This window comes from Podarcis muralis, chromosome 8, assembly GCF_964188315.1.
Source record: "Podarcis muralis chromosome 8, rPodMur119.hap1.1, whole genome shotgun sequence".
NCBI classification, from domain to species: Eukaryota; Metazoa; Chordata; class Lepidosauria; order Squamata; family Lacertidae; genus Podarcis; species Podarcis muralis.
The window spans coordinates 34534996-34557153 of NC_135662.1; the positions used below are offsets into that span (position 1 = coordinate 34534996).

Below are 22158 nucleotides of genomic sequence, written 5' to 3' on the forward strand. Positions count from 1 at the left end.
CTCCCAAGTGACCATGTACAGCCAGATCTTTATGCAAAGCCCAATTCTACACACAAGCCTCTTTGGAATGTGGGCACAATATTTTCCTAATGGTTAGTAGGAAATGGTCTTTAATAGACTACAGAGCATCAGGACTGTGGTGGTTCAGAACATCAAAAGAAAAATTCTACTGACACATCCCTGCGGTACTAGGAGTTCTTTTTGAAAGTCTGTCCCCAGTGTGATGGCCAGGCCAGACACTGCTTGGCTGATAGAGTCTAATGTGATCACAGCAGGAGCTGCTTAGGCTTCAAGGCCATGTCATTTCAATTAGAAAGGTGAAAAATAAAACATTTGTGTGACTAGGGTGACCATAGCAAACCACAGAAATGGTGCCTGCTTCACAGGCACACTAAATTAAGAGAAGTTACAATTTATCCTCAAATTAATAGTAAACATATTTCTCTAGAATAATTCAGAACCAGCAAAGCGGCTGTTAAAGGATCGCATATGTTTTGGATTTAGTATTGTTGACAGAATTCCTGCGATAGTTTAGAAAGTCTGGACAACAATAGTTGTGGCTAGACAATGGGGACAGAATATTGCCAGCACATAACTCAGGTGCTCAAAAGTTTGCACTGGTTTGCACCCTGCACTACTGGGTCAGGTTAAAAGTTATTATATTAATTTACAAGGCCCTTAACAACTTAGGTCCAGGGTACCTTAAGGATGGCCTGATCCCTTATATCCCTGCTTGATCACCAAGGGCTTTGGCAGAGTAATTGTTAGTGGTTCTCCACAGCTTGGATGCATAGTTTGCATCAGCAAGGAGCTGATGCAAAGAGCCAGTGTGGTGTAGTGGTTAAGAGTGGTAGATTTGTAATCTTGGGAACCAGGTTTGCACCTCCGCTCCTCCACATGCAGCTGCTGACCTTGGGCTAGTCACATTTCTCTGAAGTCTCTCAGCCCCACTCACTTCACAGAGTGTTTGTTGTGGGGGAGGAAGGGAAAGGAGAATGTTAGCCGTTTTGAGACTCCTTCGGGTAGTGATAAAGCGGGATATCAAATCCAAACCCTTCTTCTTCTACTGTTGAAATGAATCCTTTATATAGTTTGCATGGTTTGGCAGTGCTTGTTTTAAAGGAATTCACTAGCGGAGAATGAATGCAAAAGGGAACATTTTGCCTATGCAAAAAAGCACGTTTAATCTTTAATAAAATACAATTATATAATAAAGCAACACTATAATAATATATGTGATTTTGGGTGCTTTCTAATGGGAATATTATAAATTGGTTGTTAAGATCGCACAAAAGGGTAAATGGCAGCATATTTTTTTTAACTGGAAAGGGTAAATCTGGATTAAAGGGATGGGAATATAAATGTTTCAATGTTAGCTCCACTGTGTGGACACTAACAAATCTGCATACATGAAGAGCACTCATCTCACATTAAACACTTGCATGGAATTAAGCACTAACATTTAGCATTCTTCTCCATTCAGCTTTTACACCACTAGAAATTATTAGAACAGCCCTAATCGCTGAGTACTTTTTGCTTTCTGTTATTTCTGCCTGTTTACAGACAGCATAGGTATTCCCCCTGCCCCCATTCTTAATAGTCTCACACAATCTCATTTCTGGGATATAAATTATATAAAAGGTAAATATGATTGTGCATGACGCGCAAAAAGTGAACAGAGCAAAGTTTCTCTCTCACACATTATACTAGAACCTGGGGCCTTCCAATGAAGCTAAATATTGAAATACTCAGGTCCAACAAAAATAACTACTGCTCACAGCAAGTGGCTAAACTATAATCTCACTCCCAGTACTCAGTGGACTACTGTGTCAGAGGTAGCATGCCTCTGACAAATATATTGTTGGGCAACACAAGTGGGGATTATGTTATTGCACCCTGGTCCTCCTTGAGGCCTTGCTATGAGCATCTATATGTGTATAGATTAAATTTTATCAATGTTTAATTGCTTTTTAGATTTCCCCCTGCGTTTTCAGCAGTTCATGTTTTTATCTGTAAGCCACCTTGAGTCCCATCAAGGAAAAAGGCAGGGCATAAACAAATATATAATCATAATAATCTAGCTCGCCACTGTAAGAACAGAGTGCTAGATGGGCCTTTGGCCTGACCTAGAAGGGCTCCCACTAGGGGGAAGAATATGTAGTTATTTCAATTACTCAGACTTAGTATCCACAAGGTATAGCTTGCGGGCTGAGAGAACAGCAAATCCAAGAGGCGACAGGATTTGTATAGTCGAAAGCTGCAGTCTGATGTACTTGCCCCGGAGAAATACCTATTGATCGCATCGAACTGAGCTACATATCTCACATTAAGCGTCTCGACAACTCTCTCCCTCATCCTACCCCTCGTCAACTCACTGACGCCATAAACCACGAGAGCAAGTCGTGAAGCATTCTGGGAAATGTAGTCGCGTTCGCGCCGCTGTCTATTTGATCGCGCTCGGCCCTTCGCGACAGAAAACACTACATTTCCCGGTCGTCCTTGTGCAAAAACATCCCTCTTCATGGCTCTCGGTTTTTCCTGTACCGCGTTGCATGTTGGTACCGGTAGTCTTTTAATCACCGGGATCCCTATTCTACAAGACCTGACTTCCTGGGCGGAGGATACTACATTTACCGTGTGCCTCAGCCCGCCGCGCTTGCGCCGTGTGCATGGAAGGAGGGGAGGGGAAAGGCCGTTACGTTGCGGGCAACGGCCAGGGCAGTGAAGCGGCAGTCAGTGTTGGTGCCGGAGGCTTCCGCGTTCACTGTTGGGGCTGGTGCGCCGCGTCAGGACGAAGGGCGGCTTCTGTCAGGCTCTGTCCGTTACGGTGGGGAGGGGAGAGGGGGCATGAAGCTGTGAGGGGCCGCGAGCCGAAGGGAGCGGGGAAGGAGCGCGGCCGCAGGCAGGCGAGAGGAGGAGGAGGAGGAGGCGCGGAGCGATGTCTCAGCCGCCTCAGCAACATCCGCCTCAGCAGGAGCAGCAGCCGGTGGCCGCGCCGGTCTCGAAGAAGAGGGACCGGAGGATCTTCTCGGGGACTTGCCCGGATCCCAAGTGCCAGGCGCGGCTGTTCTTCCCGGCGCACGGGCCTCTGAGCAGCGGGAGCATCGAGTGCACGGACTGCGGGCAGCGCCATGAGCAGCGGCAACTGCTGGCGGTGGAGGAGGTGACGGACCCGGACTTGGTGCTGCACAACTTGCTGCGGAACGCGCTGCTGGGGGTGAGCGGGGCGGGGCCCCCCAGGAAGAACACCGAGTTGGTGAAAGTCATGGGCCTGTCCAACTACCACTGCAAGCTGCTGTCTCCCATCTTGGCCCGCTATGGCATGGACAAGCAGACGGGCAAGGCCAAGCTCCTGACCGAGATGAACCAGGGGGATATCTTTGACTGCGCTCTTCTGGGCGACCGTGCCTTCCTCATTGAGCCTGAGCATGTCGACACGGTAGGGTATGGCAAAGACCGCTCCGGCAGCCTTCTCTACTTGCACGACACCTTGGAGGATATCAAGAAGGCCAACAACAGCCAGGAGTGCCTCATCCCGGTCCACGTGGATGGGGATGGCCATTGCTTGGTGCACGCAATCTCCCGGGCGCTGGTGGGCAGGGAGCTGTTCTGGCACGCTTTGCGGGAGAATCTCAAGAAGCACTTTAGGGAGAATCTCAGCCGCTACAAAGCTCTCTTTCATGACTTCATTGATGCGGCAGAATGGGAAGACATCATAAACGAATGTGATCCTTTGTTTGTTCCCCCAGAGGGTGTACCAATGGGCCTTCGAAACATCCACATATTTGGATTGGCCAATGTGCTGCACCGGCCCATCATCCTCTTGGATTCCCTGAGCGGAATGCGTAGTTCAGGAGACTACTCTGCCACTTTTCTACCTGGATTGATACCAGAAGAAAAATGCATGGGAAAAGATGGCATGTTGAACAAACCTCTCTGTATTGCCTGGAGTAGTTCTGGCCGTAACCATTATATTCCTCTGGTTGGGATAAAAGGTGCTGCTTTGCCTCAATTGCCTATGAAATTACTTCCTAAAGCTTGGGGAGTACCTCAGGACCTTATTAAAAAATACATCAAATTGGAAGATGATGGTAGTTGTGTGATTGGGGGTGACAGAAGTTTGCAAGACAAATATTTGATGAGGTTGGTTGCTGCCATGGAAGAGGTTTTCATGGATAAGCATGGCATTCATCCCAGTTTAGTAGCTGATGTACACCAGTATTTCTATAGAAGGACTGGTGTAATAGGAGTTCAGCCTGAAGATGTCACAGCAGCTGCTAAAAAGGCAGTGGTGGACAACCGCCTTCACAAGTGTCTCATTTGTGGTGCCCTTTCAGAACTTCATGTTGCTCCTGAGTGGTTGGCTCCTGGAGGGAAACTGTATAATTTGGCAAAAAGTACCCATGGCCAGCTAAGGCCTGATAAAAATTATAGTTTCCCTCTTAACAATTTGGTATGTGCCTATAATCCAGTTAAGGATGTACTTGTACCTGATTATAACTTGAGTAATTTGACTGTCTGTAACTGGTGCCATGGAACATTGGTGCGTCGTGTCAGAAATGATGGTTCTGTTGTGTATTTGGATGGGGACAGAACTAATACCAGATCGACAGGTGGTAAATGTGGTTGTGGATTCAAGCATTATTGGGAAGATAAGGAGTATGACAATCTCCCTGAAGCTTTCCCAATTACTCTAGAGTGGGGTGGGAGAGTGGTGAGAGAGACGGTATACTGGTTTCAGTATGAAAGTGATCCTTCTCTAAACAGCAATGTGTATGATGTTGCAATGAAACTTGTTACCAAGCATTTTCCTGGAGAATTTGGCAGTGAGATTCTTGTCCAGAAAGTTGTCAATACCATTCTACATCAAACAGCCAAAAAGAACCCTGATGATTATACGCCTGTAAACATTGATGGTGCTCATGCCCGAAGAGTTGATGATGTGCAGCAAGGACAAGACTTGGAATCTCAACTTCCAACCAAAATAATTCTTACTGGTCAGAAAACAAAAACATTGCACAGGGAAGAGCTAAATATGAGTAAAACTGAAAGAACTATTCAGCAAAACATTGCAGAACAGGCACCTATAATGCAGAAACGCAAAACAGAAAAATTGAAACAAGCACAAAAAGTGCCACCTAGAACATCTTCCCCAGGTTCTGTTCCTGATGGGCCATCTTCTGCACCTGCTACACCTACAAAGACTCCTTATTCCCCAACATCTACAAAAGAGAAGAAAATACGCATAACAACAAATGATGGGCGGCAGGCCATGCTCACTTTGAAATCCACAACCACATTTCTAGAACTGCAAGAAAGCATCGCTAGAGAATTTAATATTCCTCCCCATTTGCAATGTATTCGAGTTGGCTTTCCTCCCAAAGAGCTTTTGCCACCCAAAGAAGGGCAGGAAAATGAACCTGTTCCTCTACTGCATGGTGACAGAGTAACTATAGAGATTCTCAAAGGCAAGGAGGAGAGCAGCCAGACCGCTTCAGTTCACTCGGCCCATGCTGTGAAACTTGATGATGTTGCTGTTACTAGTAAAATTGCTTCCAAGGAAATCCAAGAACAAATCGACAAGGAAATGTACTCTCTGTGTCTTCTAGCAACATTTATGGGTAAGGAAAAAACTTATTTTCACTTTTCAAAGAGTAGAGATATGTTTAACTCTGAATTTTATAAAGCTAGAAATCCATACATGATCTGACCAACTATTAGATAAATACAAGTTGGTGTCATAATTCATAGAATCATAGAGTTAGAAAGGATCCCAAGGGTCATCTAGCCCAACCCCCTGCAATGGAGGAATCTTAACACACGGTCAGTCCTCTAATTTGAAGCCATACCAAACCCTTGCTAAGCTTTGGAAATGTGCTAGTCATTTTATTGCTGCACAACTGTTCCTACTTTTAAAAATAATGAAATTACTTATATAAAAAAAGTACCTGTAACTACTGTTTCAGCCAGGGGTGAGAACTTGTGGCCCTCTAGACTTGCCTCTGCCAAAGTGGCCAGTGATGGGAATGATAGTACAGCAACATTTAGAAAACAGCAGATTCCCCAACCTTGGTTTATACTTTTAGGGGCATTTGAAAGCCACTTTTCTCATCTCCCAGCTTTATCTTATGTCTTCATTTGTGCAATGTTGTGCTCTGATAAATGGACTTTTCTCAGTATTCCTAATTTTTCCTCATGAATAAATTTAATATTCTAGTAACTAGCTAGAGTTTTTGTGTGTCAGGATTCTCACTTGCTTCCTCATTTGCTTACTTTGCTATAAATACTATACTTAAAGCATATATATGAAGCTGTGAAATATTTACTGCAACACCTCTTCTTACTGTCTTAATTTAAAGCATAACAGGGTTTTGGTGAAGTAAAACAAACTTAAAAGCAGAACTACTTGTCCAGAGAGTATATATAATATATGTATTTCTGCTACTCAGCCAGATCTGTGGAAGGTTATATTTTAAGAAACCTTTTAAACCAAATTAATTGGCAGTGTTGCAAATAAAATCAACGTATTGCAGTCTTTGCCATTAACTTGCAGGGTGCATGACATCAAAAGTATTGCTTGGTTTCCAGTCAGCTGAGGCATTTTTTTAAACAGCCCATATAAAACTCTTGTGATAATTGCAGAATGGCGTAACATTTGCACAGTGTCATGAATGTTTTTGGCACTCGCAGTTGCATTATCTGTGCTGCTTTGAAAATTAGGCTTGTGTGTTAAGGCACTAAAAATAAAATGATGGAAATGACTGTTCAAAAGAAAATGGAAGTTTCTGTGTGTAATTTTATGAACCAAAAGCTTAATAGTGAATTCTTGGAAACGAAACTGAGTAGAAACTATGAAACAAAAGTGAAACTGGCAACTTTACTTCTTTTAACTGAGAACAAACCTTATGAAGTGTTGTGGTCATATGACTTTTGTTATTCAGAGAAAAATATCTCTTCAGCTGTAACCATTTCTTTCCTAGTAGTTCTTGTTCTCATCTGAGTATGAAGTATAAAGGTAGTATCTAAAAGAGATTGTGGCTGCATGCATGTCAGGAAGCCTTTTAAGAAAAGAATACAGTGGTACCTCAGTTTAAGAACAGTCCTGTTTACGAATGATTTGGTTTACGAACTCCGCAAAACCAGAAGTAGTATCCTGGTTTGTGAACTTTACCTCAGTCTAAGAATGGAATCCGAACGGTGGAAGGACACTGGCGGCAGGAGGCCTCATTACGGAAAGCGCGCCTCCATTTAAGAACGGTTTTAGTTTAAGAACGGACTTCCAGAACGGTTTAAGTTCATAAACCGAGGTACCACTGTATTTAGCACTGGGGGAAAAGTCTGAAACAAAACTGTGGGTTACCTCATGTTCATGCAAGGGGGCTGGTTGGGAGGAAACATTGCATGGCAGAAAGGAGATGGGAAGGTAGGCGTTTTAGGATTAAACAAGACAAGCACACATACTATGTGAAGAGTAGTCAGGGTGAAGTTGGAACCTTTGTAGCAATTGCCTATTATTTCTGTGGAAGAACTGTCTCATACTTGGAGGACTGTAACCTTGTTCAAACAAGCATGAATTGTTGTTATGAAAAAATGCTCGCTTGACCCTTGGAACTGCATTCTTCAACTCCCCTCCCTCTGCATGCAAAGAGGAGATTAAAAGTTTTCCCTTTTGAATTAACAACAGTTCCTCATGGTGTCCAAACAGAACAAGTCATGGTTCTCTATCTGTGATTGGCTAAAACAAATAGGATATCAAACCACTTCTTAAAATCCTGGTTTATTAACTGCTACAGTTAGAACAAGCCCCGGTTCTGAGAGTTAAGTTAATGTAGCTTGAGTTTTCTATTAAGATATATTGGCAGAGTACTATTCTCTTTCATTGATGCTTAAAATCAAGGTTGTCTTGTATTCCTCCAAGTACCCAAGTACTCCTATACATTCAGTAAAATGTGTGTAGCTAAATGCTGTGTTGCTAATACTTTGTCATGTATGAAATGGCCCTTAGGTTCCCAGGGAAACTAAAAGAGTGACTCCCATTGAGATGTGATGACCGGGGAAGGGAGGCAGGAACCAGGGGAAGAGACTATCCCCCCCCTTCTTTCTCTGGACCTTCATATCTCTAGCATGCTTTCCATTTGCCTTCATTGTAATATTGCAAGTGGGACCTGAAAACTTTATCTTTAAATAAAATTTTGTGTGTCTTTACATGTTACAGTATAGCTGAAGTATCACCATCCTGACTCCTCTAGAAGATGGTAGAACTCAACTGCGGTCTTGATTTCTTGGTTATGCTAGAATGTGGTAGAAAGTTGGAAGACATGCTGGGAACAGGCATTTGTATTTATATATAAATGAAGTTCATATTTTCCCACCAATTATAATTATGCTAGTTAACTAACCCTTTTTTTCTGTTCCACAGGAGAAGATGTCTGGTCTTATGCAAAAGGACTTCCTCACTTGTTCCATCAGGGTGGTGTGTTCTACAATATAATGAAGAAAACAATGGGTATGATTTCTAACTATGTGCTTGTGTATATCATGGTTTTTAAGAGAAAATTATTGCGAAGCTTTAATTTCGTGTACATATGTATACATATAGTGGGGAGGGTGTTGCAACCATGCCATGTGTACCCCAAACGAGAAGGCAAATCAGGGTGAGACTCTGTCTGTTCAGGGCAGACTCTGTTGTTCCCTAGTTTGATTTTGCCATTAACAAGTTGTGTCAGGGCAGATCAGGGAGTTCTCATACTGCAAGTAGCTCTGTTACTTTCGTTTTTCCAGAAAGTTCAATACCATGCACAACATCTCCTTTGTTTTCTTTTCTTTTCTCAAAATCGAAACCAAACTGACTGAGGAAACACCCAGAGCTCAAGAGGGGAGATATATATGGAGAGGTGGGAGGATCTTCTGTTTTGTCGGACAAGTCTAGCTTTTAATCACAATTTCACTCCCTCAAAAGGAGAGAACATACGTACAATTTGTATGCAATTCTGCTAGAAAATAAAACACTTCCTCTTAAAAAACCTCAACAACTTAAATGTTTCCTGGCACGAAGTCCACTGGTTGGGTCTGCCTGAACTTTGGCAAGCTTAATCCACTCTGGATGAGCTCCTTTGCCTGCAAATTACACCCACTTATATGAAAAGGGGGGAAATATAGCTATTTTTTAAATCCCCCTTTATAGTTATGGGAATAAAACAGTTTCAGGTTTAACAGATCAGATTCAACCTGAATAGCAAATCAAATCAGAATGACACAGAGCAGCTCAAACAGAGGAGGATGCTTTAGAATGCTACAGATACAAAGCCATTGATGTGGTTGCGGCACACACTTGCTATAGTAGAGAGAAATGTATAATGCTTCAGGCTTTAAAGGAAATTGACAGAGTGGCTAAAGGTCTGTAAGGACTTCTAAATTAGTGGTACTGTTGTCACAATAGTTTTTCTTGTCATCTTAAACTAAATTGTGTGCACGCTCATTTTCTTGATTAAGGAACAAAATCTGTGTTATAAGCCAAAGTCAAGAACTGAAAAGGAGAATGTGATACAATTAATCTTGAAACATAGAGCTTCAATCTAACTAGCTGCATTTGCTGGTCTCATTGTGCAGCAGGTCATTCCACTCCACCCTTTTACTTCTGTAGTTCAGAGAACTTTCCAGAACGACATACAGTGGCTCAGTTTGCACATCACATTAAGTTAAACCATTGTTTATTTTAAACTATAATGTGAATGAGCAGAATTCCCAGGGCACTTCTCACCTGCTGCTGCTGTGCCACTGACAAAACAATCCAGAGCCTAGCTTGTCATGTCTTCTGAACATGGGCTCATGGTTTGTTTGCTCCAAACAAAACACAAGTGGTAACCCAAGGTTTATTTTTAGGTTACTACATGTGTTTTGTTTGAAAGAAACAATCTCAGACTTGAGTTCAGAGGATACAAAAAGGCAGGATCTTGATTGTTTTGTCTGCAGCACAGCTATGGAGAAAGACTGCTGCAGGAATTTTTTATCACTATGCACCAGTCCAATGCTTGTTCACCTTACAGTTTAAAGTCTTTGTTTATATTATGCTTTTCCTTTCATCAAGTCAGAGTTGTGACAAAGCCTCAGAATTCATTCTCTGTGTGTATCCACCCCTTTCCACTGCCTTTTATTTTATTTTTTATTTCCCCCCAAGCCCATAAAGCTGAACACGCATAAATTGCAGGCTTACTGTACAATGTAATATGTTAATCAGAGTGCATGCCTATTACACATATGCAGACACACTTTTGAGGCTGTAATTACCACATGAGTTCAGTGTTTTCTCTGCCGTCAAATTGATCATTTTGTTTTCTATACAAGTTTAATAATAATAATAATAATAATAATAATAATAATAATAATATTTATATCCCTCCCTCCCCAGCCGAAGCCGGGTTCAGAGCAGCTAACAGCAGTAAAGATGTTAGAATCCTTTCAGTGTTCCATCTTTTCTGCCAAGCTTGACATTGCATACCTTGAATGAGAACAGGATTGCTTTATTGTTGAAAAAACATTAGATAATTATCTTTGTTCTGACAACTTGTCCCAGTCTGCACTATGACATCTAAAAGTTCATTAAAAGATGCTAATAATAGTCAGTGCCCACTGATTTCCGTTTCGTTTCAGTATTGGCAATTGTACACCTCTAAGCCACTCTCCTTCTTTCTGGTTTTCTACTTTCCTGTGTGCTTTATATCAGGGGTGGACAAATGGAACCTGCCCACCCTCCATATGTCATTTTGATAGGTGGGTGGACGTCCAACCTGTCAATCACCTGATGCCATAGGATGTCAGGTGATTCAAACTTCCAGCTTCAAGCAGAATCTTATCTCCAGTCTTTGTGCTGTGGTCCAATAGTGTTAAGATCAGAGATAATTTATTATTAAATTTATTATATTTCTCTGCTGCTTTTTACTCACACATCACAAAGTGGCTTACATACAATAAATAGCAATAACATAATAGAACATCACAATTAAAACATAAATCATATAAAATAATTAACAAATCATGAGTAAAAGCAACCATCTTCTATAAAACGCTATTAACAGAACAACTTTAAAAATAGACACAAGCACAACCACAAGATAAAAAAAATGTGTCTGCACTTTGACAATTTACTATAAAAAGCAGGCAAAGGTTTATCTTCAATCTTAGTACTAAGCATCACAGTGTTAGGATCTAGGCTTGGAGATAACAAATCTTGCTATTTGATGTCATATACCAACTGACTGACAGTTGGGTGTGGTTTGCCTAAAATGGCCTTGCAGGCCACATTCAAGGGCCTGGCAAGCCTAGTTAAGCCCATGGGCCAGCAGTTCTTCACTGCTGTTAACAGTGTTTCTACCAAATTCTGCCTCCTGCCAACCTAGCAGTTTGAAAGCACGTCAAAGTGCAAGTAGATAAATAGGTACTGCTCCAGTGGGAAGGTAAACGGCGTTTCCGTGCGCTGCTCTGGTTTGCCAGAAGCAGCTTAGTCATGCTGGCCACATGACCCGGAAGCTGTACACTGGCTCCCTCGGCCAGTAAAGCGAGATGAGTGCCGCAACCCCAGAGTCATTCACGACTGGACCCAACAGTCAGGGGTCCCTTTACCTTACCAAATTCTGCCACTTTGGTTACCTAAGGTACCTGATGACTTGCAGAAGATATTTTGCAATATTAAAATGGAAATAATGAAATGTAATATACATGGCAATCTTTTATTACATTTCAGTGGATGTATCTAAAGACTGCTTTCTCCTGTATAGTCATTATTTAAACTTCAGACTCTTTTTTTTCTTACAAATGTGCTCCAAATCAGAAGAGCAGGTAACAAGGATTGTATCTAATGTAGTGACAAATGTATAATTGACCTATTCAGACTATCTGATTCCATTTGAATAGTTCCAATTCAAGTTTTTACAACCTTTTGTTGAAGATAATGAGAGAGTACTAAAGAGAAAGGATAAAAGTAGTGTTTACTGCTTAAGTCTTTTGTTATGGCATTTACTGCCCAAACAAGCCTGTCTTTTAATGTCCCCTTTCACTTTTAGAAATCTGCTCTATAGCTCCATTCCAGAGGGCATTTGCTTTTCCAGAACTTGATTTTGGATGTAGCAGCTGTGTGTTTAACTTAAGAAATATATATTTTATCTACCATGATGTTTATATGTAACATCCAGGAGCAGTAGCAGTATTCCAATGTGCCATTGGGTAGAGTCTGTTACATTCATGTTCTGCTTCTGGATTTCCTAAAAACATCTGGTTGGCCATTGTGGAAAAAATGATGCTGGATTAGATGGTCCTTTAGGGTCTGACCCAACAGGTCTGCTCTTACGTTTTTGTTTTTTCCTTAGTTTTGGGTTTTTTTTAGTGCTATATGGGTTGTGTCCAAATCAGAGGGTGACTCAGCAAAATTAATTGACATGACTGACTAACTAACTAGGTCCAGTAATTTCAGTGGGGCCACTCTGAGTTGAACATAGTTGGATACAACCTTTTGTGCTTATAATGTGACACCGGTATGCTTTGTTATCTGCTTCACAGCCATCATTAAGAAGCAATATATAAACTTAAAAATATCTCTTTCCCCTTTCTGTAGGTCTGGCTGATGGTAGGCATTGTACTTTTCCACACTTGCCTGGTAAGACCTTTGTGTACAATGCAGCAGAAGATAGAGTGGAACTTTGTGTGGATGTTGCTGGGCATTTTCCTGTGGGCGCCGATGTTGAAGACTTGGTTAAGGAGGCCCTAAGCCAAGTGCGAGCAGAAGCTTCTTCAAGAAGCCGGGAAGCAAGTCCTTCACATGGACTCCTAAAGTTAGGTAGCGGTGGCGTAGTTAAAAAGAAGTCAGAGCAACTTCACAATATAACAGCGTTTCAAGGGAAAGGCCATTCATTAGGAAGTGCAGCTGGTAGCCAATCACTTCATCAAAGAGCTAGGGAAGCTCCACTGTTAAGAAAGCAAAGCACAAGCACAGACTTCAGTCCAAGTTCTGCTAAATCTGAGTCTTCAGTGTACACAGGTGATTCTGGAAACAGTGAGCTAATACGGATAGCTCCTGGAGTAGGAACCATGAGAGACAGCAGGCAGCTTGATCCTAATTTGATTGAGGCACAACGGAAAAAATTGCAGGAAATGGTTTCTTCGATTCAGGCTTCAATGGACAGACACATGCGGGATCAGAATACAGAGCAGTCGGCGACACAAGACTTCTCTCAAAGGAAACTGGAAGCCGCAAGTCCATCTATTAAAACAAGGAGCCCTCAGACTGGTTTGTCTGAATCCTTTTCTTTATCAAGTGGCAGCGGACATCTGAATGCAGAAACAACTGACAGTAACATGTCAAATGCAGTGGGAACAACATTCTCCACAAGATCAAAAGCACAGAAGGGAAATTCTGTGGAAGAGCCTGAAGAGATGGATAGTCAAGATGCAGAAATCACTAATACATCTGAGCCAATGGATCATTCATGAATAGTTAACAACTGATAAAATACAAGAGATTACTGTGCAAATGTAATGTTTGTTGGCTGGGCCACATAAGATTAGTAATTGAATCTTGTATGTTTCAAAGATTATATCTTACTCATTGCATGATAGCAAGTGTGTGATAGACAATAGCTTTTAATATGCCATTTTGCTGCCCAGGTTAGCTCTCAGTTACCTGTAAATTAGTTATTAGAATATGCACTGGGATGAATATCTGCTGTAGATGTGGGTTCTTTTTTTGTAATTTTATTTCTGTTAAAGTCTTAATCCTCCAGCCCATGTGAAATCATTATGTTTCAAAGATTAATATGTGAAAAGAAAATCTGACAAATGTAGTGTGTTGGTTCCAGCATAAAGAGGCATTCCCTTAGATCTGAACACTTTGCATCCATTTAGATTTTCAGGTTTCTCAAAAACCCACGTATATTTATTGAGATCTCTTTAAAAGTTGCACATTTAAAGAATGATAGGGCAAAGTGCTATATAGTATAAGATGAATCTAAAGCAAAGGTGATGCAGCAATGCATGGCGGACTGAGCCAGCACAGCTTTTTCATTGCCCTGTTGGCTAATGATTGCATGTTTAATTTTGAGCTGGTAAAGTACTATCGTGTGCTTTACATTGCAAAGGCAGTAGTATGCAAGTATTTTAAGAAACTGCAGCAGGCTAATAAGGAATTGCTTTTTGTGCAGGAAGATTTTGAAAAATAACAGTTGGTTATCAGTGCTGGCTATTAACACTTTCTAAGCATGTTGGATTAATGGAATTTAACAGAAGTTTCATCAGATTTTCAGCAGTATAGTAACAGTTTCTTTTTGACTCCTGAAATGGGAAATCCTTAGTGTTTCACTTTTATGCAAGTCTTCATGCATCACGTTGATTAAACTGTCATCCACTTAAACAGCATATTCATCAGATCTACAGTGCTATTTTTTACTAAGCAGCCATAGTATTTGCTCCGTAAAGATAGAATATTTATCTTGATACTGATGTTGCACTTTTGCCTCTTTGCTTATTTCTATTTTATGTGCATTATTACTGCTTCATCTAATGAAAATAAACTTGAAACAGTAAACGACTTATAATACAGAAGAGATACTGAAAAGAAATCTGAAGTGCTTAGCTATTGAAGCCAGTGTTTACTCAACATGCAAGTTTTACCTGGTCCACAAATACTAAGTTTGTATTAATGTTTATATTCTGAAAATATGCTCACACTTTCTGCAGTTATAATCACACAGGAAACCTCTAAGCAATGCTATGATAAAATGTCCTAAGTAAGGGAAGGTTTATTTTTTATATGGGAAATTAACCGAAGGTAAAACTGCCTTGGTTCATTCAACTATATTAATCCATTCAAACACCCTTTTTGCTTTTCTCATTCAGGGACTAAATCTTTTGTTATTTCATGCACTGCTTATATATAAAACATACAAATACAACTTTCATAAATAAATGATTTCAAATATATAGTTTTGCTGCTTAATTTGGTCAAGAAATGAAATATGTGATGTAAATAGGGAATTCTAAAATTGATCATGCCACACAACAGGATGCTTGAGGTGGAATATAAAAAAACCACTGTAACTTCTAACAAACGCACAACCAGACTTGTGGCCGTGACCCAAAGTGTTATCCATTTGCAAGGGATTGTGCAGGGGTGGGTGATATTGGGCTTTCTGGCACAGCAATATCCCATGCCCCAGTTTAAAAGGTAGCCTTTAATATATTATGAGATGGCTTGTGAGACAAACCAGAATGTAACTACTCTTTCTCTGACCATATGGATATCTGCACTGGATATCTAAATCCTGAAAATTCAGTTAACATCTCTGGCCTCTATCACATAAGCTTGGGAATTCCAGTATTTTTGGAAATATTTTTGTGGGGGATTTATAGCACAGAGCTACGGTTCCTAGGATTCTTTGGATGAGAATCATGGCCACTGCTAGCTTAAAATTGGCTTGGATTATAGGGTTGATAAACAGCCTGGTGGTTTGATATTTTTCTTCTTAGCTTGGAAATACTTTGGTGGTTTTTCATTGTGTGCAAAGGAGGGTAATTGTCAACATCCTTTACGCAAAAATGCATGTATAAATGAGCAAGAGCTGTAAAGTTGGGAAGGCATGGGTGATTTTATAATTTAATGTGGTGTGAACTAAGAGTTAAGTACATCTTTTCTGTTCCTTGTAGAAATCCTTTCTCTTGAGGAATTGTGTTATGACTCTTCATTTTTCCCTACTCAGAAAATAAAAATACAAAGTTATTCACTTTGTATTCTTGCCCCTGTGTGATGTGTTGAAAAGATGTTTGCAATGCTCTGTTTGTAAAATGAAAATAGTAAAGGATTAGGACAGGGCTGGGAAGCCTGTGACCTTCTAGATGCCATTCAGCTTAATCCACCTCAGCCAGCATGGCCAATATTCATGGAAGGCCACAAGTTTTCCCATCCTGGCTTAGGAGTGTTATGGAAAAAATACTGCTGTAGCTGTAAGTATGTTGGGGAAGGTTAACATTTAATTTTTTATATTGCAAGTGTGCAATGTAGGCTTATCTCCATCAAAGTTAATGGGATTAATGTGCACAAATAAATGGTGGTCTCATTCACTTTGATGACACATAGTTGCCACTAACGTGATATATTTCACTTAGTGAGCTTAAGCACATGCAACTAGTTACAGGATTGCAGCTTCAGCGAGTGATTGAGAGTCCTCTATAAAATGAATTTATGGAAAATCTCAGATGTGGCAAGGGGATGCCTGAAGTGCATTTCCTTTAGACATTTCAAAATTCTGTCTCTTATTATTCACCAACCGTCAGGCTTTCTGATATGTGTGGGTCTAAAATTTGACAATTGAAAGGCCATGGTTTTCTTTCAAACACTGTTAAGTCGGTCAAAAAAGCTTGTTCTTGAACAGCCAGTTTAATGTATATATAAAAATATGAATGGGAAGTGGGAATACAGTAGTAGCACAGCAGCACCAATACACTGGTTTACTCAGGAGGGAGTAAATTCTGTACAATCAGAGAAGAAAAATGAAGAAGTAAGTGCATTCTAGAAATTTCTGGAATTGCTGCATACTGATTTGCTTTCCATTAGTAGTATTTTAGTGGGTATACAAGGTGCACTTACTACATTACTGTTCTATATTTCTCTGGAGAGTCAGCCCTTGGATGTTTCAGCTTTAAAAACTTACCGTAATTATTTCACAACTGAAAAAATGGCTTGCTCACTTAATTTCACTTTTGAATGTTTGTTGTACTATACTTCTACCCAGCTAAAAATAAAGTAGCAAGGTGTAACAAAGTTTCTGATTTTTAAAAATAATATTTGATCTTTCCCCTTCTTTGCCTGTATAATGTGTTCCTCTCATTTAGCTTTAAATAATCTACATTTTCAGTTGAAATTGACTTGTTATAGGGGCAGTATTTAGTTGCTGTGTTTGTGGTCCAGACATGACGTCTATTCTTTGCTTTAGTAAAGATCACAGAAGACCATTGCTGCAGCTGTATACTAACTGCTATAGAAAGGATGTATTTTCCAAAACCAAAATGGTTTTTTTCTGAAGGGACAAATTTGAGTATATCTGCATAATGGAGGGCTTTGATGACTGCTCTTCCCTGTGCGCATGCAACCCACCTAGATTTCATATAAGCCCAATGTGTGTGAATTATCCCCGATTTCCACCAATTCTAGTGGAACTCAATTATGTGTATGCTTAGTATTCAGATCTAACCTCCTTTTTCTTTGGGTCAGTTTGACATGCTGGATGCTAATCAGACTGTCACAACCTCAGTTTGGGGACTGACATTCCAGCAAAAAGCTTTGTTCAATATATACTTGTGAATATCCCATAGTATTTTAAAATATTGCATTTAAAATACTTTAAGGCAGCATTCCAACTTTGCCCCTATGATTGTAGTAAAGTTAAAAGACTGAACAGTGATTCGTATTTTTAGATTTTATTTTAATGAAGGTTATTGCCAGGAAGAGAAATAGTGCACTTTTGGAAGTAATTGAGTAAAAAAAAATGTATAAATAAGCATTAGTACTGTATATATTTAGGAAACCTTTGAAAACAGCAAGTGCTTTACAAATTGAATACAATTAGAATAGCAATGATACCATGTTCACAATGCTGGCTGTTCAGCACACTCAGATTTTATTTGTGATTGCTGTACTAATTTTTTTTTTTAATCTGTATTGTATCAATAGTGTATTATAACAGTGTACTATATTACACTTTATTGTACAGTATTTGGGATTTTCTTTGATTGCTATATTAAAAACATAAGCTAAACAACTTTTTCCTAATTTCTATACCAACATTATTGTTATTAGTACTGTGGGCAAAGGCCAGCTTTTTCTGTCTTTTGTCAGGGCTAGCTGCTATGGCTGGGTGGAAGTGAGCCACACGTGAGCAGCAACCATTGGTTTTCACCTGAACAGATATGCAAGCTGTTCTTCCATAATTGTGTCCATGAATTTATTTATTTTAAATCGTATTACATTTGTCACCATCTGGGTCCCAAAGCAGCTTAACAAAATGAAAGCGTACAAAACATTAAAAACCTACATTACACATCTGATATTAAAACTGCAAAAAACAGCATCAATGGTGCAAAGGCCTGGACTAAAATATTTTAACCAGGCATCCAGAACATATTGGGGATAGTGCCTGCCTAATTTATAGTGGGAGTAAATTCTGTAGAGTTGGATGCGATTCATCCCTTCCCATACCTTGAGTATGGGAATTTTAATTTTATTTTTTATTGACCACGTGAGAGGTCAAATGTTGGTGTAGCCAGTATGTATGTTTTAATGATTATATCCCAGGATTGCAAGCAGAAGAGCAAATGCAAATAAGGCTGATGGGAACTATTTTTCAGAATACTGGATTCAGAGGCGGGAAAGAGCCTGTGGAGTTTCTGCTTCTAAATATTTATCGGGTTTGTACTCTCTTCCTCCCAGAAATTTGCATGGGGAACTTACAGACTGTATCCATTAATACCTGGCTAGACTTAAATTTGCTTCACTCCACAGAAACATACCTTCAGGAGATTTTCTGGATTACAGGATGTGGGCAAAGGGTCGAAGCGGAATGGCTAGTTCATGAGCTAAAGCTGTATGACGAACCTGTGGCCCTTCAGAAGTTGCTGGACTGGTTCCCATCATTCCTAACCATTGGCCATGCTGGCTATGGCTGATGAGCACTGGAGACCAACACCTGAAGGGTCACTGACAGTAGCGGATGGCATGGTGGTGTGCCACTGTTCACCTGATTCTCTGGGTGCATGTGGTGCAGCTGATAGTGCAAGATAAAGGGGCAAGGAAGCAGTGACAGTGTAGTGCAAGCGCACCAGTGGAGCGCTCCAACAGGTATGTTTCCCCTGTATGGACATTGCCATCTCCTGGCCTCTCTACTTCACAGCAAGCAACAATAAGTAAGCACTGTATAGATCAGGTGAGCAGCAGCACCCCATCACAAGGCCTCTCCATGTCACAGTTTGCCCACCCTGAGTTAAAAGGGGTGTGCAGAACAGCCTTGGTGCCTATGCGAAAAGCAGATTAATGAAAAGGGTGTATGGTGTTGTTTTCTTTCTTTGAAGGACAAGTGTTTTACAAGTATCTATAGCAACACTGTTTGGAGTCCTCCTGTGCATGTAGCTGAAACAAAACCGCACCACTCAAACTACGTGAGATGTACCAGCAGACGTAAGGGGTAACCTTGAGGCAGGCACAAACGATAACAGTGGAAAGAACTGGTAGGGAAAATCCCTAAGCAGGGCAGCTGCTACCCCCAAACCACCCGCTAACAGCTCAATGCAAGAATGACATGCTGCCACAGAAGGAACTGCCAACCAGGTGAGATAGAATGGAGTGGATGGAACAGAAGGATACAAAATATATTGGATAGAACTGTCTCATTCTCTGTATAGGTCACTTCCTGGTTCACGTCCTGATCCTTATGTGGAAGAAAATGCATTAATTCAGAGTTGTTAATCTTTGCTTAGCTATAAATATATATCAAAACATTTTCAATTAGGACTAGTCAAGTACTAACGTATAATGAAAACCATTCTAAAAGATCACCTAGTTTAATAATAATAATAATAATAATAATAATAATAATAATAATAATACAGAGAATAATCAAAATCTGCTAAGTAGGTAACAACCATAAATGTCATGCTATGGAACACATGACTACAAGCCTGGAAAACTCCCCCCACCCCCCTTCCCCAGCCTGCTCTTAGCCGCTAGTAAGTACAGTAAGCTGCTGACAGCTTGTCTAGAATTGCATGGGTGTAATCATTGGGGAGTTGAATCTACAAATGTCATGTGGTGCTGCATTTGGGTGATGTGTTCCAAGTGAATGTGGATGGCTGCACTTAGAATTGTGCTTCAGTCTCCTTGAAGATACAGTGGTACCTCGGGTTAAGTACTTAATTCGTTCCGGAGGTCCGTTCTTAACCTCAAACTGTTCTTAACCTGAAGCACCACTTTAGCTAATGGGGCCTCCCGCTGCTGCTGCGCCGCCGGAGCACGATTTCTGTTCTCATCCTGAAGCAAAGTTCTTAACCCGAGGTACTATTTCTGGGTTAGTGGAGTCTGTAACCTGAAGCGTATGTAACCTGTAGTGTATGTAACCCGAGGTACCACTGTAACAGAATTCTGCCCAATGCTGCCGCTGAAGTGTGTTGTGGATGTCAGCTGGGCATCCAATTCAGTTGGTTGAGTTGGGCTGCAGTGCCTTATTCATTGCAACGTGAACATGATCCTATGTTTGGCAAGCATAGCCACAGAAAGGCATGTAGAATGCCATGTGAGGAGCCCAGAATGGTTCTTGCAGCATTGGCAAGAATGGAGAGGAGACAACTGCCCCTCGCAGCACATATTGATGGCTGTCCCTGCCTGCCTACAATGAGTTAAGTCCTGTTGCCAGAATGTCAGGATGAATTTCCCCTTTCTATAGGTACTAGAACCTGCTTCTTGGAGCCGCAGCCTTGGTGCAGTGGCTCACTGGGCCAAATTGTTGTTAGGGAACACCTTTGAATGCTGCAACATACAGGGATTTGTAGTTTGCTTGAGTTAGCTGTAATCTCTATGACTAGTGCAGTGATTCTCCATTGGCACAAACTGGCTACCAATTCCATCTGAAAGGCTTGAGAGTGTTGATGTTTACACACCTCACGCTTACTTGCTGAGGCCTTTCCATAGGTTAGTGGTTTAAATAACATCTTGTCATCCTCATGCCCCTCTCAGCTGACCATACTGGAAACTCCTCCATCCTATTTATGGAACATGTAACTCATGAGTCTGCAGGAAACATTCAAAAATAGAAATGGCCATAATTCATGAGTTACAATATCCATCTGAGGCTGTATTGCTGTTTCCCTGGCAGGCATATATGTGTATTGTACTGCAAGCTATCCTGTCAAAATAGGGTTTTGTTTTGTTTGTTTGTTTTATAAAGGCAGTAGAATAGAACTTCACAAAATGCATCCTGTTCTATAGTCAAAATATTTTGGATATCAACTAGAAACTTTCAGCTTATTGAGCAACATAGTACAGCCTTATCTGTAGTCAGCAGACTTTAAACAGCTGCAGTTCCTCCACTAAATGCATGACTCAGTTGTTGGAAATGTGGAATTGAAATATTGCTAGATTAAAAAAAATGTAGTTGAAATACTGCTAAATCGAAAAAATGTAGTTATCAAGTATTTGCACAAAGCTGCAAACACTTACTGAAAAACATTTTGAATGATTCAGTATTCAAACACTTCTAACATCCTGTAAGCAAGCTTCCTCAGTAGACACCTGTTATAGAACTCTTGTGAACTTTTGGACAGTGGCAGTAGTGCATCATGGCAGATCTAATAAGAAATGTAAATTCATATAGGTCATAAAAATGGGGTTGTTTATTGCACACTGACATGAATCAAAATAGACACGTTTAACACTTCAATGGCTTTTAGTTCCATTGCATGGTGCTGATAATGCCAGCGTCATGGGTTCAATGCCTATATGGGCCAACTACTGTACATATTACTGTATTGCAGAGAGATGGACTAAACGATATTGGAATCCCTTCCAACCCTACAATTCTGTGAATCCAGGTCAGCAACAGTACATATGTATTGTGCATAGCAGTGTGAGAAAATTAGCTAAATAAAACCACAACTAAACTGATACACCCACAACATACATTCAGAAAGGAGCAAGTACAGAGGGCATGAGAGTGAGAAGGCACACTAGCCATGGGGGTAGCCATGATTTTTGTTGGGGGGGCAGGCTTTTGTTTGGGGGGAACAGAACCTCAGCTTTTTTATTGATTTTTATTGATTGGGGGGGCAGCTGCCCCTCCCTGTCGCCCCTTGGCTACACCCATGACACTGGCTCATTCTTTCCAAATGGGCTCACTTGGCAGACTAGGCCTCAGCTTTGTGCAGCTGAACAGGGAGAATCAGAGAGGCACAGGCACACACACATGGAGATAGGAAGTTCAGAAAAGATCTAAAAAGACAGTCATACCTAGATAGGAAGAGGAAGAGCAGACGTGGAGGCTACGATTGGAAGGGAAAGGGCCTCCAGAATATAGGAGAGGGAGCAAAGGTTACCATGGCAGCCTCAGTGGACAATAAAACTGGCACAGGAGA

General features: G+C 40.8%; 1 protein-coding gene across 1 annotated transcript; it reads left to right on the forward strand.

The window, feature by feature from the left end:
- The first annotated feature begins 2674 nt into the window (after positions 1–2674).
- VCPIP1 (valosin containing protein interacting protein 1) lies at positions 2675–15772 on the forward strand. The gene is made up of 3 exons (XM_028736811.2): positions 2675–5621; positions 8420–8506; positions 12608–15772. Exons 1-3 carry the CDS (start codon positions 2939–2941, stop codon positions 13480–13482), a joined length of 3645 nt encoding a protein of 1214 aa, XP_028592644.2. The 5' UTR covers positions 2675–2938; the 3' UTR covers positions 13483–15772.
- Positions 15773–22158: the final 6386 nt, after the last annotated feature.